This window comes from Oncorhynchus tshawytscha, linkage group LG18 (assembly GCF_018296145.1).
Source record: "Oncorhynchus tshawytscha isolate Ot180627B linkage group LG18, Otsh_v2.0, whole genome shotgun sequence".
Classification (NCBI taxonomy): Eukaryota; Metazoa; Chordata; class Actinopteri; order Salmoniformes; family Salmonidae; genus Oncorhynchus; species Oncorhynchus tshawytscha.
Window position 1 is genome coordinate 30,827,742 of NC_056446.1, and position 16,384 is coordinate 30,844,125.

At 44.6% G+C, this 16,384-nt stretch overlaps 1 protein-coding gene across 6 annotated transcripts in view; it reads left to right on the plus strand.

The window, feature by feature from the left end:
- LOC112217992 (serine/threonine-protein kinase MRCK alpha-like) overlaps positions 1 to 16,384 on the plus strand; it is a 112,383-nt gene that overhangs the window by 18,644 nt on the left and 77,355 nt on the right. For all 6 annotated transcript variants that reach the window (XM_042300934.1, XM_042300932.1, XM_042300933.1 and 3 more), the window contains one exon: positions 13,419 to 13,510. In XM_042300934.1, coding sequence (XP_042156868.1) covers positions 13,419 to 13,510 — 92 coding nt within the window. The remainder of the gene's footprint in view (positions 1 to 13,418; positions 13,511 to 16,384) is intronic.

The following is a 16,384-nucleotide window of genomic DNA, read 5'->3' on the forward strand; positions in this document are numbered from 1 at the left end:
ATTATGCTGTGGGGATGTTTTTCAGCGTCAGGGACTGGGAGACTACATTGAGAACCATGAACGGAGCAAAGTACAGAGATCCTTGATGAAAACCTGCTCCACAGAGCTCAGGACCTCAGACTGGAGCGAAGGTTCACCTTCCAACAGGACGACCCTAAGCACACAGCCTTGACGATGCAGGAGTGGCTTTGGGACAAGTCTCAATGTCTGAGAGTGGCCCAGCCAGTCCATTCTTGAATCCGATCAAACAAGTCTGGAGAGACCTGAAAATAGCTTTGCAGCAACGCTCCCCATCCAACCTGACAGAGTTTGAGAATCTGCAGAGAAGAATGGGAGAAACTCCCCAAATACAGGTGTGCCAAGCTTGTAGCTTCATACCCAAGAAGACTCAAGGCTGTAATCACTGCCAAAGGTGCTTCAACAAAGTAAAGGGTCTGAATAATTGTGTAAATGTGATATTTTTATTTATTTATATTTAATACATTTGCAAAAACTTCTAAACCTGTTTTGTGTGTAGATTGATGAGAAGAAAAAAATTGAATCAATTTTAGAATAAGGCTGTAATGTAACAAAATGTGGAAAAAGGCAAGGGGTCTTCATACTTTCTGAATGCACTGTAAATGAATAAAAAATGCTAACTTTGCAACTTGGAAATTAGGTACAGTAATGGTAGTACAGGTGCAATGCTTGACCATCTGAAAGGGACGCGCCATGAGACCAACATCATTGCTGGCAGCAGTGCAGCTGCATTGTGGATTCGTATTGAAATATCGTTTTAACGGAAATACGAGAGAAAAATACTGCAGTGTAAACATTACGTTTTTTTCCCTCCATGTCACATTCCTAGTTTTAGGGGAAGTTGCTCTTTAATACTCCCATAACATGATCATACACAACCCCCATTTATAGTCTCACACATTTTAAGTCTCTCTCTATGTTGTGTGTGTGTGCCTATATTTTTGTTCGTCATCCCAGACCCGTCCCTGCAAGGGGCCTTTTGGTAGGCCGTCATTTGTAATAAGAATTTGTTCTCAACTGACTTGCTTAGTTAAATAAAAATAGTCCCGTGTTCCTTCTGGCTACAGATTAGAAAATCATTTCACACGTAAAAAATGGTATTGTTGAATTCCTGCTTTTCCAGGTGTAAATGCTTAGGTATCTTAATGATAATTACCGTCCATATGCCTGTTTTAATTTAGACCCTCCAGCTAGATTGGTGAATAATATCCTTATGTAAAAAATAAATGCGTGGTCCAGGTTTGTGCAAATTTGAGCCTCCTAAGTGGTCCTCGATAAGCCTGTCTGATATAGTGAGCCAAGTATGGGGCCTGTAATGCTATTCAAAATGCGGTACAATTTAGCCGGGCAATAAATTGACTAAAAGTACAGAGAACTGTTGGTAGCATTTTGCCATTAAAGCACAGACGAAAGTGGCAACAATAACACCTGCAATATCCTGGTTATAGTATGGTAATAAGTTATATCCTGGTTATAGTATGGTAATACGTTTTATCCTGGCTATAGTATGGTAATAAGTTATATACTGGCTATAGTATGGTAATAAGTTATATCCTGGCTATAGTATGGTAATAAGTTATATCCTGGCTATAGTATGGTAATAAGTTATATCCTGGCTATAGTATGGTAATAAGTTATATCCTGGCTATAGTATGGTAATAAGTTATATCCTGGCTATAGTATGGTAATAAGTTATATCCTGGCTATAGTATGGTAATAAGTTATATCCTGGCTATAGTATGGTAATAAGTTATATCCTGGCTATAGTATGGTAATAAGTTATATCCTGGCTATAGTATGGTAATAAGTTTTATCCTGGCTATAGTATGGTAATAAGTTATATCCTGGCTATAGTATGGTAATAAGTTATATCCTGGCTATAGTATGGGAATAGGTTATATCCTGGTAAGTTATATGCAGACAAACCACTTCCCTTGTGATGTCAGTCACTGTGCTGTAAAAAAAGATTAGCCCATTTATGACAATCTGATTTTGTCCTCCTGTTAGGACCACATCTACATAAACATGTCTGTCCTGTCCTCAGGAGAATAGGAGGAATGGGCAGGGTGTTGTTGTGGACGGCTCGCATACTGTTGGCGTACATCACAGATTGGCTTGTTACTCAGTCATTTGATTATGTTATTATGTCAGAAACAAGAACCGAACAACCCCTGGCCTTCAAACCAACCTGGTTACAACCACTGACTGCAGTCCAAAGACTTCTTCACCTCGGGCACTCATCTAATACAAGCAATTTTGAAATATCTTCTCTTTGAAATATAATTAATTTATGAGTATTTACATTTGTCTTTTGTCTTCCTCCTGAGCGAAGTGCACGTTGAGACATGTACGAGCTGTAGCCAGATGCATATTTCCGGGGATGCTTGCTGCTTATGGTTACAAGTTTCATAATTGACACCGTAGTTCCTTCAGAGAGATCTAATTAGTAGTGTTCTCTGCCATAGGGATTGGTTGTGGCCTAGAAAGTGTCTGCTATGCTGTGAACCGAAGGACTGCAGAGGAGTATATATATATATATATATATATATGTGTGTTTTTGTCCCCCTCGTTTATTCTTGTGGGCAGAACGTGGTAATGTTGTAGGATTCTTCAGAGTTTCAACTGCGCGGCACCTCTTGTACACATTGTATCCTTGTTCGGAACCTAAGGCACCTGCAATGGATAACTGAAAATGCACACTTGGCCCAAGAGAAAGGCCTAGCCTACATCTGTCATGTCACTGTCCTTAAACACGGTCTGGTCTAAAACCCTTTCTTCCTATCAGTAACAGAAGACAGCTTGCAGGTCAGTACTATGTAATACTTCCTTCCAATACTCCCTGGGTTAGGTCATGATTGTGGAACCAGCTCATCCTATTATTAGCCTGTAGTGTAGTGCTTGGTGTTCTGATGTGAGGATGTAGTCAGTATAGAGGTTAGCTCAGTGTTAATTAAGGCACTCGCACATCACATTTCACACGGTTCTACATGTAAAATCAGTGCGCACTAGTTTCACAAGTTACATTCAGAGGTGCTAAGTACTCTCGACCACCAAATGTTATTGCTGTGTCTGAGCCCTTACACTGTCCTCCACTATCCCCAGGTAGTGATCTAGGGTGAGTTTGGCCTTTAGGATCTTAAATGAATAAGATTCTATGAATGGGGGAAAGATGTGCAACATAAATATTGTCCCATTTACATTATAATTTCTTTATGGTCCCTAACTAAACCCTGAGAAAGGCTTTCCAATGTGAAACCAACTTTGCCACGTTCGCAAACCAGCTGGCAGAATCGAATTGGCGAAAGAAGTTGACTAGCACTAGCTAGTTTAGCTGTCTTCAAGACACAAGACCTGATTAGACTGTTTCAAGTTATCTAGGAGGGTGAGTGACTGTAACTGTGTACTGTTTTGGCAGAGCGAATATACAAACACTTGCCACGTGCGAACACAAGAACCCCCCCCCGTTTGGCTTCAGTCAGGGCCGCTGCGTTTCTTAATGACCAGAAAAAACGAGGCCAAAGTAAGAAGTTCAGCAGACCCCCTTTAAGCCGAGGTGGATAACCTGCACACTTCTCGAGGGCTACAATAGGCAGCGGGCAGTGTGTAGTAGGCACGGTGTAGTAGGCAGCGGGCAGGGTGTAGTAGGCAGGGCTAGGCAGTAGGCAGCGGGCAGTGGGTGTGTAGTAGGCACGGTGTAGTAGGCAGGGGGCTACAGTAGGCAGCGGGCAGTGTGTAGTAGACGGGCAGGGTGTAGTAGGCAGCGGGCAGGGTGTAGTAGGCAGGGTGTAGTAGGCAGGGTGCTACAGTAGGCAGCGGGCAGGGTGTAGTAGGCAGGGTGTAGTAGGCAGGGCTACAGTAGGCAGCGGGCAGTGTGTAGTAGGGGCAGCGGGCGGTGTGTGTAGTAGGCAGCGGGCAGGGTGTAGTAGGCAGGGGGTAGGCAGCGGGCAGGGTGGGTGTAGGCAGGGCAGGGTGTACGCAGCGGGCAGGGTGTGTGTAGTAGGCACGGTGTAGTAGGCAGCGGGCAGGGTGTAGTGTAGCAGGCAGCGGGCAGGGTGTAGTAGGCAGCGGGCAGGGTGTAGTAGGCAGGGCAGGGTACAGTAGGCAGCGGGCAGGGTGGGTGCAGCGGGCAGCGGGCAGCGGGCAGGGGCAGGGCTGCAGCGGGCAGTAGCAGGCAGCGGGCAGGGGCAGCGGGCATGGTGTAGTAGGCAGGGTGTAGTAGAGGCAGCAGGCAGGGTGTAGGCAGCGGGCAGGGTGTAGCAGGCAGCGGGCAGGGTGTAGCGGGCAGGGTGTAGCAGGCGGGCAGGGTGTAGGCAGGCAGGGTGTAGGCAGCGGGCAGGGTGTAGCAGGCAGCGGGCAGGGTAGGCAGCGGGCAGGGGCAGGGCGGGCAGGGCTACAGGGCAGCGGGCAGGGTACAGTAGGCAGGGCTGCAGCGGGCAGGGCAGGTGTAGCGGGCAGCGGGCAGGCAGCGGGCAGGGCAGTAGGCAGCGGGCAGTAGCGGGCAGGGTGTAGCAGGGGCAGGGCTACAGTAGGCAGCGGGCAGGGCTACAGTAGGCAGCGGGCAGGGCTGCAGCGGGCAGGGCTACAGTAGGCAGTGGGCAGGGCTACAGTAGGCAGCGGGCAGGGCTACAGTAGGCAGCGGGCAGGGCTACAGTAGGCAGCGGGCAGGGCTACAGCGGGCAGGGCTACAGTAGGCAGCGGGCAGTGTGTGCTAGGCTAGCCTTCCTTTGTGTTTCAGGTCATTTGGGTAATTAATTGGGGAGGGAGAGAGTCATCTCACCTACTTCTCAAGGTTACAGTAGTTGATTCACACCTTGAAAGCTATGTTAGGTACTCCATATAAAAGTCAATATAGCCTACATGTGTTTTGGCAGCGCAATCAACTGACAATATTTTCTGACACTGACATGTCTTTGAAGGTCAGCATTACCCTTAGCTGTTGGCCTTATTGTGTCCTATCCAATTAATTCCATCATGGGGCATGTTATAAGGACTGGGACTGAGGAACCCCCTTCATCACCTCCCAGAGCAATCTGATATGTAGGCCCCGGTTCTGGCCTTGGAGGACTCATAGAGACCAGGAAACTCATGTGTTCCTTCATTTTTGAAATGGGCACTTGTGTTCTACTATCAGTAAAACCAGCTGATACCCTGACAGCTGTATCTCTCTCCCACCCTCCTGCATGGTCCACATGTCTCGAGGTACCCCTAGGTGGTTAAGTCGCCTCTAAACTAATCTCTCTGTTAAGTTTCAAGTTTTAATGTTAACTACAGTGAAATGTCTTTCTTGCTAGCTCTAACCCCAACAATGAAGTAATCAACAACAATGTAATAGTAAAAACAAAAACCTACAAGATAAAGAAATAAGAACACAATAAAGTAAGTGAGCTGTGTTCAGTGGGGTTTGTAATGACAGACGATCAAATCAAATTCTATTAGTCACGTGCCGAATACAACAGTGAAATGCTTACTTACGAGCCCCTAACCAACAATGCAGTTAAAAAATATGGATAAGGATAAGAAATAAAAGTAATAAGTAATTCAAGAGCAGCAGTAAAATAACAATCGCGAGACTATACATGGGGCACCGGTACAGAGTCGATGTGCGGGGGCACCGCTTAGTTGAGGTAACATATAGGTAGTTATTAAAGTGACTATGCATCGGTGTGGCAGTAGGTAGGATCCCACTTCTGACACCAGCAGGGAGGCATTCCTGACCATGTTTAGTGCTTAGTCTACATTAAATTATTATGCCCAAAGGGTTTGTGTAGCCTCCAATGATACAATTGTGTAACTAAACAGTGTATCTGTCAATCTAGGCTGAACTCTGCCAGACGGTTCATGTTGAGCTGAGGTGGCATGTGTTTCACATTACGCCAAAACAGAAACTCCAGTAATTCGATGTTCTCATCATGCTGGCATTTTGCTTGATGCGTAGCCTTACAGTAGTCATGACCCAACGCCGATCTAATCAGTTTGTCTCGTCCTCTCTCCTCCGCTTTCTTCATATTTGAAGTATCCTGTTTGTATGTTAACCACAGCGAAAGTGAGGCACAGCCTGTTCCGTTTCCAAAACGGCTCGGACTACGTCTACGTCTACGTCCCTGCTACACACCGGACAATGTGAACAATATGAGAAAATCGACTTACTGGAGTTTTTGCGTAATTGTGTGGTCAAAAGTAGTGCACTTTAAAGGGTACCATTTGGGCCGCTCCTCATTTCATGCCCTGGTCTCCTAGTACTTTGGAGGGCTTGGGGGGACGACATAGCTCTTTGAACTCTGATGTCACTGGTGTGCAGTGCAGCAATAAAGTGAATTTATTGCTCCGATGCATGTTTACGTGCTATGTAAGTGATTCCCAGGATTCCAGACATGTTTATGTATTTAGGTACTTGTTAATGATTTAATGGTTGCACCCTCCTTTCGATGATGGGCTGACATATGGCATATATACCAAACATGACAAAATACATGCTTTGGATTCCATTGAAGTCCCCTTGGCTTATTCACATCAGTGGAGACATGGAGACTGAGACTTGAAGGGGTACATTTTCACCTGTAATTTGGGTAATTTACAGGATGTTTTAAAGCTATTTGTGACGTAAATGGCTAAAAAGTTACCTGGATGGTTGACACTTGTTGTAAACCGTATATATTTTTACCTACTGTTTCAGGAAGTGATGTCACTGAGCACTGCCCCGATATGGATGCCTGATGAAGACCTGAGGGTTGAAACGCTGTAGAAAATCACCTGAGAGCATGAACAGCAGTGTGCAGCGTTTCCTTAATGTTTCATGGTTGACGCTTGGGTCCCTCTCGTTAGAAGCTGCTTGGGTCCCTCTCGTTAGAAGCTGCTTGGGTCCCTCTCGTTAGAAGCTGCTTGGGTCCCTCTCGTTAGAAGCTGCTTGGGTCCCTCTCGTTAGAAGCTGCTTGGGTCCCTCTCGTTAGAAGCTGCTTTGGTCCCTCTCGTTAGAAGCTGCTTTGGTCCCTCTCGTTAGAAGCTGCTTGGGTCCCCCTCGTTAGAAGCTGCTTGGGTCCCCCTCGTTAGAAGCTGCTTGGGTCCCCCTCGTTAGAAGCTGCTTGGGTCCCCCTCGTTAGAAGCTGCTTGGGTCCCCCTCGTTAGAAGCTGCTTGGGTCCCTCGTTAGAAGCTGCTTGGAAAGTACACGTTATTTTTGCTTTGGTCCCACCACTGACTGTGCTTTGGTCCCTCCGTTAGAAGCTGCTTGGCACCACTGACTGTGAAGCGGTTTCCCCCCGTTAGGCTGCTTGGGTCACCACTGACTGTAGAAGCGGGTCCCCCGTTAGAAGCTGCGGCATCACTGACTGTGAAGCGGTTTCCTTGGGCGTAGCACCACTGACTGTGCAGCGTTTTTTTGTCGACGGCACCACTGACTGTGCAGCGGTTTCCCCGGGCGACGGCACCACTGACTGTGCAGCGGTTTCCCCGGGCGACGGCACCACTGACTGTGCAGCGGTTTCCCTTGCTAAATTTGTAGCCTAATTTGATCATGTATTTAACGAGGAAGTCCAGTTGAAATGGAGAGTCTCCTATTCAATAGAGACTGAGAAGGCAGCTTTAGTATAAATGTTAGATACTGCTGACGCCGTCAAGTCCTGAGGTCATACAGCCATTTTGAGTTTGAGGGGAAAGGTAGCAGTCTCGACACAGATCCCTTATTACGTGACTAGTGAAAGACTACAACTATCACCCAAGAGATTTTGTATACAATGGAGGAGGGGGGAAGCAGAAGGCCATTCTTTCCCGGTCAGGTCATGTAGTCAGGAAAAACGCTTGGTCCTAAATAATATCATTGCTAAACAACTCTGGTCACGTGGCCATGCAGGGGAAAAAAATCCTATCCACACTTATTACAAGGTCTAACTTGAGGAATATGCTTCCAATAGTGCTGTGAAAACCCATTCCCAGGCCTGACCTAGTGTAACAATACAAGGTGTCTGTCTCTCTCCTGGAGACAGGATTTTTTTGTTGTTACCTCACTGGCCATAAATAATCCCTCTCATGGCTTCCAGATGTTCCCCCTCTCTGTAATGGATGTAGGATCTTCTCTCTCTCCTGTACTTGTTTCTGTTTCAAGTACAGAGAAGGTAGAGCAAATTTACATTGGCACATGTATGCAGGCCAGCACACATGGAGAGGGACTTGTTCAAAAGAACACGCACACCTGCTTACGCACGCAGGCCTAGGCCTAAACACACAGTATTGAAAGCACAAAACGCTACGGTGACGCCCGGTTACCATATTGACCATGACATTAGGTGAATGAACACACTTGTCTTACGCTCTACAGAAGTACAATATTTTCATTCAGCTGCAGTAGTGTCTGTGGGATAATAAACTTCTTCTAATGGACCTGGATCTGTCTGAGGAGCAGCATCTGGGCTAAACCAGTCCGTCTGTGGATTAGTAGGATCCACTCATGTTTTTCCAGTTCTGCATACAGTCACTCACAAATCCTGTGTTTCTGACCACCGGGAAACACTTATATTAGTGACATTGTCAGTCTCGCTCTAGTAATAGTGAACTCCGTTGCTAAGCTCTCGCAAAACCATCAAAGAAAAGCCCTCCAGACAAAGTCACGGTTTGGTTGGATAGTCACGTTTAAAGCACTACAAAATGACGTGTGCCACACCTTGACATAGCAACTGTTGCTATGTTTGGCCGACCTGTATATTTTGATAGTGAAGATAAAGATGTAGAACTGGAAGACCTTTGTCTGAAGCTCGGAGTAAAAAGGGTGTGATGTACATTTCTTCACTCTAGGACAAATCGGCACATGATCGTTGGGTATATCTGAGCGAGACTGGGGCTGCGCGTGTGTGCGTTTGTGTGTATGAGACCATGTGTCTAGGCCTAGTAACTAATCTTGTGTTCAAGTACACTACATCCACACAAATGGTTTCCATTTATAAATCAGACTGATAAACACTCTCGCAAGGCGGCTGTGGGCTTGCCTTTGTAATAAACCTTTCTGCACCAGAATGTATGCTAGGCTCGTTCTGTGGAAATTGACTGCTGTTATTTCTTTCTTAGGCAGTAACTGATATCGTCAGTCCTGGGCTGGCATTTGCTCTGTACACTCCTAGTGAGACACCCTTTAACTACGAGCACCACTGTGCATGTCAGCTTTAAGAAAAGGGAGTTGGGCTACAGTCTCTCTTCAGGCCCTTTGTAGTGGTAGTGGCCTGGCTAGTTTTCTGGGCTTTCCGATAGACTTTCTCATCATCTTGGTGGTTTTGCCAATGTTTGCCTCACTTACCCACTCATCAGTGAACTGCAGTAAGTATCTCCCCTACTCTACTCCGGTACTCTCCTCCCCTACCCCTATCTCTTAGTAGCCCCTACACATGGTAGCAGACTTGGGGTCAGTTGAAGCAAGTCTGATGACCTACATATTAGAAGCTGATCTATGGTCAGTTGTCTTCAATTTCATGACTTTATCAGGTACAGTGTTTATATACAGGGCCTTCAGAAAGTATTCACACCTCTTGACTTTTTTCCATATTTTGTTATGGTACAGCCTTATTCTAAAATTGAATACATAAAACAATTTCCTCAGCAATCTACACGCAGTACCCCATAATTACAAAGCAAAAACAGTTTTTTATAAATGTATTAAAAACAAAAATACCTTATTTAAATAAGTATTCAGACCCTTTGCTATGAGACTCGAAGTTGAGCTCAGGTGCATCCTGTTTCCATTGATCATCCTTGAGATGTTTCCACGACTTGGTTGGAGTCCATCTGTGGTAAATTCAATTGATTGTACATGATTTGGAAAGGCACACACCCGTTTATATAAGGTCCCACAGTTGGCAGTGCATGTCAGGGCAAAACCGAAACCATGAGGTAGAAGGAATTGTCCGTAGAGCTCCGAGACAGGATTGTGTCGAGGCACAGTTCTGGGGAAGGGTACCAAAATAATTATACAGCATTGAAGGTTCCCAAGAACACAGAGACCTCCATCATTCTTAAATGGAAGAAGTTTGGAACAACCGAGACTCTTCCTAGAGCTAGCCAATTTGAGCAATCAGGGGAGAAGGGTCTTGGTCAGGGAGGTGACCAAGAACCCGATCACTATGACAGAGCTCTGTGGAGGTGGGAGAACCTTCCAGAAGGACAACCAGCTCTGCAGCACTCCACCAATTAGGCCTTTATGGTAGACTGACCAGACGGAAGCCTCTCCTCAGTAAAACGCAAATGACAGGCCACTTGGAATTTTCCAAAAGGCACCTAAAGACTCTCAAACCATGAGAAACAAGAATCTCTGGTCTGAAAAAACCAAGATTGAACTTTTTGGCCTGAATGCCGAGCATCACGTCTAGGCTAGGAACCCTGGCACCATCCCTATGGTGAAGCATGGTGGTGGCAGCATCATGCTGTGGGGTTGTTTTTCAGCAGCAGGAACTGGGAGACTAGTTAGGATGAAGGCAAAGATGAACGGAGCAAAGTACAGAGAGATCCTTGATGAAAACCTGCTCCAGAGGTGCTAAGGACCTCAGACTGGGGTGAAGGTTCACCTTCCATCAGGCCAACAAACCTAAGCACATAGCCAGGACAATGCAGGAGTGGCTTCGGGACAAGTCTTTGAATGTCCTTGACTGGCCCAGCCAGAGTCTGGACTTGAACCCAATCTAACATCTCTGGAGAGACCTGAAAATAGCTGTGCAGAGACGCTCCTCATCTAACCTGACAGAGCTTGAGAGGATCTGCAGAGAAGAATGGGAGAAACTCCCCAAATACAAGTGTGCCAAGCTTGTAGCATCATGCCCATGAAGACTCAAGGCTGTAATCGCTGCCAAAGGTGCTTCAACAAAGTACTGAGTAAAGGGTCTGAATACTTCATATTTCTTTTTCTTTTTCAATAAATTAGCAAAAAATGTAAAAATGTTGCCTTGTCATTTTGGGGTATGGTGTGTAAATTGAGAATAATAAAAAAACATTTTTTAGAATAAGGGTGTAACCGAACAATGTGGGGTCTAAATACTTAATGAAAGGCACTGTATACCAGGGGTTTGTACTGGCCAGTGGTTTGCACCGGCCAGGGGTATGTACCGGCCAGTGGTTTGTACCGGCCAGGGGTTTGCACCGGCCAGGGGTTTGTACCGGCCATTGGTTTGTACCGGCCAGGGGTTTGCACCGGCCAGGGGTTTGCACCGGCCAGGGGTTTGTACCGGCCAGTGATTGGCGTGTGATAGCAGAGCTGTGTGCCAGGTAGGGCAGACTGGCTGTCTCCCTGCCATGCCAACTAGGCCTAACTGGCTGGCTGGGAGAAGAGTGGGGGAATAAGGGAGAGGTTGAGCTCTCTGGATGTTTGTTTTATTTCAGCAGGCATTTCCCTTTTTCACAGGGGCCTATGTTTGGAGAATATTTTTCCTGAACAGAGCCAGGTTGAATGTGTGTGAATTCATGGCAACAAGTAAAGTGAGAAGTGTGTGCCAAGCGTCGGCTCGTTCTACTTCCAACAATGTGGACACCGGACATAAGGAAAATGTCAGACTCTTGTGAAATATTTGTTGAAAACCCAGTAATTGCTAATGCCATTTCCCAAATTACTTTCAGTTGTTGAAAAACGCGCACTCTTACAATACAAATAAACACGGAAGGGACATTGGTATTCATCATACCACACAGCAAAACGAAGTAGTAGCCTGTCTGTGTGTTGTAGTAATGAAGTAGTAGACTGTCTGTGTGTTGTAGTAATGAAGTAGTAGACTGTCTGTGTGTTGTAGTAATGAAGTAGTAGCCTGTCTGTGTGTTGTAGTAATGAAGTAGTAGACTGTCTGTGTGTTGTAGTAATGAAGTAGTAGACTGTCTGTGTGTTGTAGTAATGAAGTAGTAGACTGTCTGTGTGTTGTAGTAATGAAGTAGTAGCCCGTCTGTGTGTTGTAGTAATGAAGTAGTAGCCCGTCTGTGTGTTGTAGTAATGAAGTAGTAGCCCGTCTGTGTGTTGTAGTAATGAAGTAGTAGCCCGTCTGTGTGTTGTCGTAATGAAGTAGTAGCCCGTCTGTGTGTTGTCGTAATGAAGTAGTAGCCTATCAGTAAAGGTTGTTGTGGGGTGGTGTTTTGGGCTGGTCTGTTCTCTGTGGATAGTGAGAAGATCAAGGGACTTCCCCTGGCTGGCTGTGACCTTTGCAGGGCCTCTGACAGGGGAGCCAGGGTACTCTGGATCAGCCTGCATTTTGATAACTGGACCAGGCTGGAAGACTAACAAGTGGATGGATGGATGGATGGATGGAATGAATGAATGAATGAATGAATTGCAATTTGATGTGAACCAGGTGTTCTGCTTACACGTGCAAAAGGGTTGACCTAAGCGAAGTGCTCACAGATCTGTAGGCCTAGGTCAAATCCTAACAACTAGACCTATAGGCATTAAATATATCTTTATTATGTTCAATAGAACTTTACATCTCCTACTCCTACAGTATTCCTACCCTGGTGAGCCAACCAACTGGCAGTCTACCTCAGGGTTATTGGAGGATCGATCCAGTAAACAAGGAAGTGGATGAATGGTCTTTCTCCACAAAGTAGGGAAATGCTGCTTGTGTTTTGGCTCTTACCTTTGTGAGTCACATCGTTGACCCACATTGGTCCATTTCTGCCCGGAGTGCTAGGCTAGGGTAAATGTGAGGGTAACAATAGACCATTTTATCACTGCCCTCTGTACATCCGGACCACTGTCATTTACTACAGTCAAAATAATAGATTGACCCTATATCAACCATATCTCAATAGGTTAACCCTATATTTGTTTTATTTATTATTTATTTCACCTTTATTTAACCAGGTAGGCAAGTTGAGAACAAGTTCTCATTTACAATCGCGACCTGGCCAAGATAAAGCAAAGAAGTTCGACACATACAACAACACAGTTACACATGGAGTAAAACAAACATACAGTCAATAATACAGTAGAAACAAGTCTATATACAATGTGAGCAAATGAGGTGAGATAAGGGAGGTAAAGGCAAAAAAAAAAGGCCATGGTGGCAAAGTAAATACAATATAGCAAGTAAAACACTGGAATGGTAGATTTGCAGTGGAAGAATGTGCAAAGTAGAAATAAAAATAATATATATAATATTAACCCCTCAGCATACAGGGCTTGACAGCCTGGAAGAGAGACACCTGATATCACTACTAGTGACACTTGCTTTGTCACATTTTAAATATACAGCAATTTTTTTAAATTCTCAGTTTCATGAATTTAATCTTGATTATACACAATTGTTCGACTTTACGTATTCTCAGGTCAAGTAACATTTTGTATAAATGCCAACCTTTGTATGAAAACCGGCGTAGCCTACACAATATTTACCTACACTACGCACTATTTATAAATGATTCCCCAGAATGCTAACCTCTTTCTCTCCTGCAGCCAAACCCTTCACCTCCATGGTCAAACAGCTGCGCCTACACAAGGAGGACTTTGAGATCCTCAAGGTGATTGGACGAGGAGCCTTTGGAGAGGTAAGCCTATTTTGTGACTTTTTATTGTATGTTAAAAAAAATATATATATTTTTTTTAAATCACCTGGAAGTTTCTTTAATATAAATAATCTTGCAAGTCTTCAGCACAGACCAAAGCATTTTAAGTGTAGCCTCCATAGGGCTTAGAAACAAATACAACAACCAAACAATGCATGCAAATACAATATAGTCAAGGAATTCAGTCCTAAACATTTTTTTAAATTTAGGAAATCTGTTCCCAAGTTTTCACACAAATAAAATATATGTGATGGTGTCTCAATGTAATATAGGTATGAAATTATTGTTATCTTCAAATACAATCCATTTTTTTTGTTTCAATTTGCAGGGGGAACAAATGATTATCAATATTTTCTGAGTTATCTACCCCTGCTCTGTGATTTCAGCAGCAAGGCCAGCCGCTAGGCTACATGCTATCTGCATGACTCAACATGTAAGAGAATCGTTTGTTCTCTTCACCATCATTGTGGAAGAAGAAAATACTTATTAAAAAAATGGAACTGAAACCAACCCTTTATTTTTCTTATTCACAGCTTGGGGGCCTGAGTTGAAATATCGTTTTTTTATTACGTCTTCTATTGTGTGTGATCTCAAACCTGGGGAATGTTGGTGAGCTAGGCAGGTAGCTAGCGATGGCAGCAGAAACTCAGCTATGTAAGGTTTCATGATCTGTGACACATGGTTGTTGTATATTATAGTTTGTTAGGTTAGCTGCTGTGCTGCTGAGTGACCTGGGATCAAATACTATTTGAAATGATTTCAAATACTTGATCTGTGGTTGATTGAGCTTGCCTGGCTTCATACACCAATGGAATAGTTCCAAACCGGCAAACTCTACCCATCTGCCACCCCAGGCAGGCTAGAGCAAAAGCTCAAAGTATTGGAAAGACTTGGAATATTGTTTGAACCCAGGTGTGGTGGAGCATGTTGGTTGGCGCTATGCCCAGTGCTGAGTTCACTATGGCCTCTTTCAGACCCTTTTTATTAGGGTTTTATTTCACGGTGAGTGGAAGAACAACATGGTTGTGCCCCAGCCCTGGTCCCTAGCCCAGTACCAGACTACAGCCTCACGGTTGATTGCCTCTACTTATTGTATTTATGATATAGGATCTGTGTTTACTGTGTCTCCTCTAGCAGCTTGTGTTGAAGAGGCCTAAGTCTCTGTGCCTTCTGTGCTGTGTCAACAGGCCCAGATCTGCCAGTTTATTTCATAAAGCCTAGTAACTGTAGCCTACATGCTAATCAAAGCGTTTGAGTTAGCTAGAAAAAAGTGGCTGGATTTGTGTAATTAATTAGTTCCATTTAAAAGTATTTACATTCACAACAACAGTTTCCAGTGGTCAGCAGGCAAAGACTGTAGGATTAGATCTACTTAATGATAATGAGGTCATTATGATTTGAAAGGTCTCTGGCCAGAGGTCCCTCTTATGTCATTCCAGTGGAACGCCATCATAGTGTAACTGAAAGGTTATCTACCATTTTATTTTGTATTTAACCTTTATTTAACTAGGCGGTTTAGAACAAATTCTTATTTACATGGACGGCCTACCAAAAGGCCTCCTGAGGGGACAAAATAAATAAAATACAGTATAAATATAGGACCAAACACATCACAACAAGGCACAACACTACATAAAGAGACCTAAGATGACAACATAACAGCAAAACATGACAACACAGCATGGTAGAAACACAACATAACAACATGGTAGCAACACAAAATCATGGTACAAACATTGGGCAAAGTCAACAGCACAAAGGTCAAGAAGGTAGAGACAAACATACATCATACAAAGCAGCCACAACTGTCAGTAAGAGTGTCCATGATTGAGTCTTTGAGCGACCCAGGGATGTGTGTACTTTGGGGACCTTTAACATAATGTGACTGGCAGAATGGGTGTTGTATGTGGAGGATGGATCTCTCAGATAGGGGGGAGTGAGACCATTCACATCTACTGATTACCGCCTTTCCCAGGGAGGAGTTTAGCAGAATTCCAGAAAATATCTCAGGTTTTTCAGAAATCCCATTTTGAGGCTGTTTATTCTCTTCTGTTTAAGGAATCCACCTATTGGTATTTCTGAAAATTGTTCCCAAAGTTCCCAGTTTTTTTCTCTCAGACATACCAGTTGGAGTTAATACCAGTTAACCAGGGAGGGAATTCTCAAAATGGGATTTCTGAAAAAGCTGGGATATTTGGGAAAGGTTCAGGAAAAATGGTAAACTCTACGGAAGAGTAAGAAGTGGGAAGCTGTGTGAACTGAAAACAGAGGTGAAAGAGGACATTTATGAGCAGGGTCTTCTCATAGTCAGCTGGGAGAGAGACCACGCCTGTCTGTTCGTTGGGAGAGAGATTTAGGTGTCTGCGTGATGTTTCGGCTCTCCTGATTAATTGCTTTTATAACACTACAGCTGTCGTACATGTCAAGCGCCGACACATGTCTGAGTGGAGAAAGCTAAGAAAACGGGGTGGGGGGGATTACACACGCTATACACAGGGACACTGCCAAGAAGCTTCCCCCCTCTCCTCCCACATCAGACCAGCAGGAGAAACCCAAACAGCAGAATGTTGTCATTGTGTTGAATTTAGCATTCTCCTTATTCTTTTTCATCTCAGACTCCAATAAGGCCGAGTGTGTTTTTTATTGTGAGTGTTGCATGTACTCTCGTGTGTGTGTGTGTGTGTGTGACTGTGAGGATGATTGGTGGTTTAAATTCCTTCCGTGGTGGAGGAGGGAGTTGTGGGGAAGCTTAAGTGAAGAACGCTTTCTCCGGTGTCCTCTGGCTGGCAGGCCGGAGGGAAGAATCCTGCTAGCTGAAGTCCTCTGGCCTCGCTACAGTTGCAACTCAACTCGTTT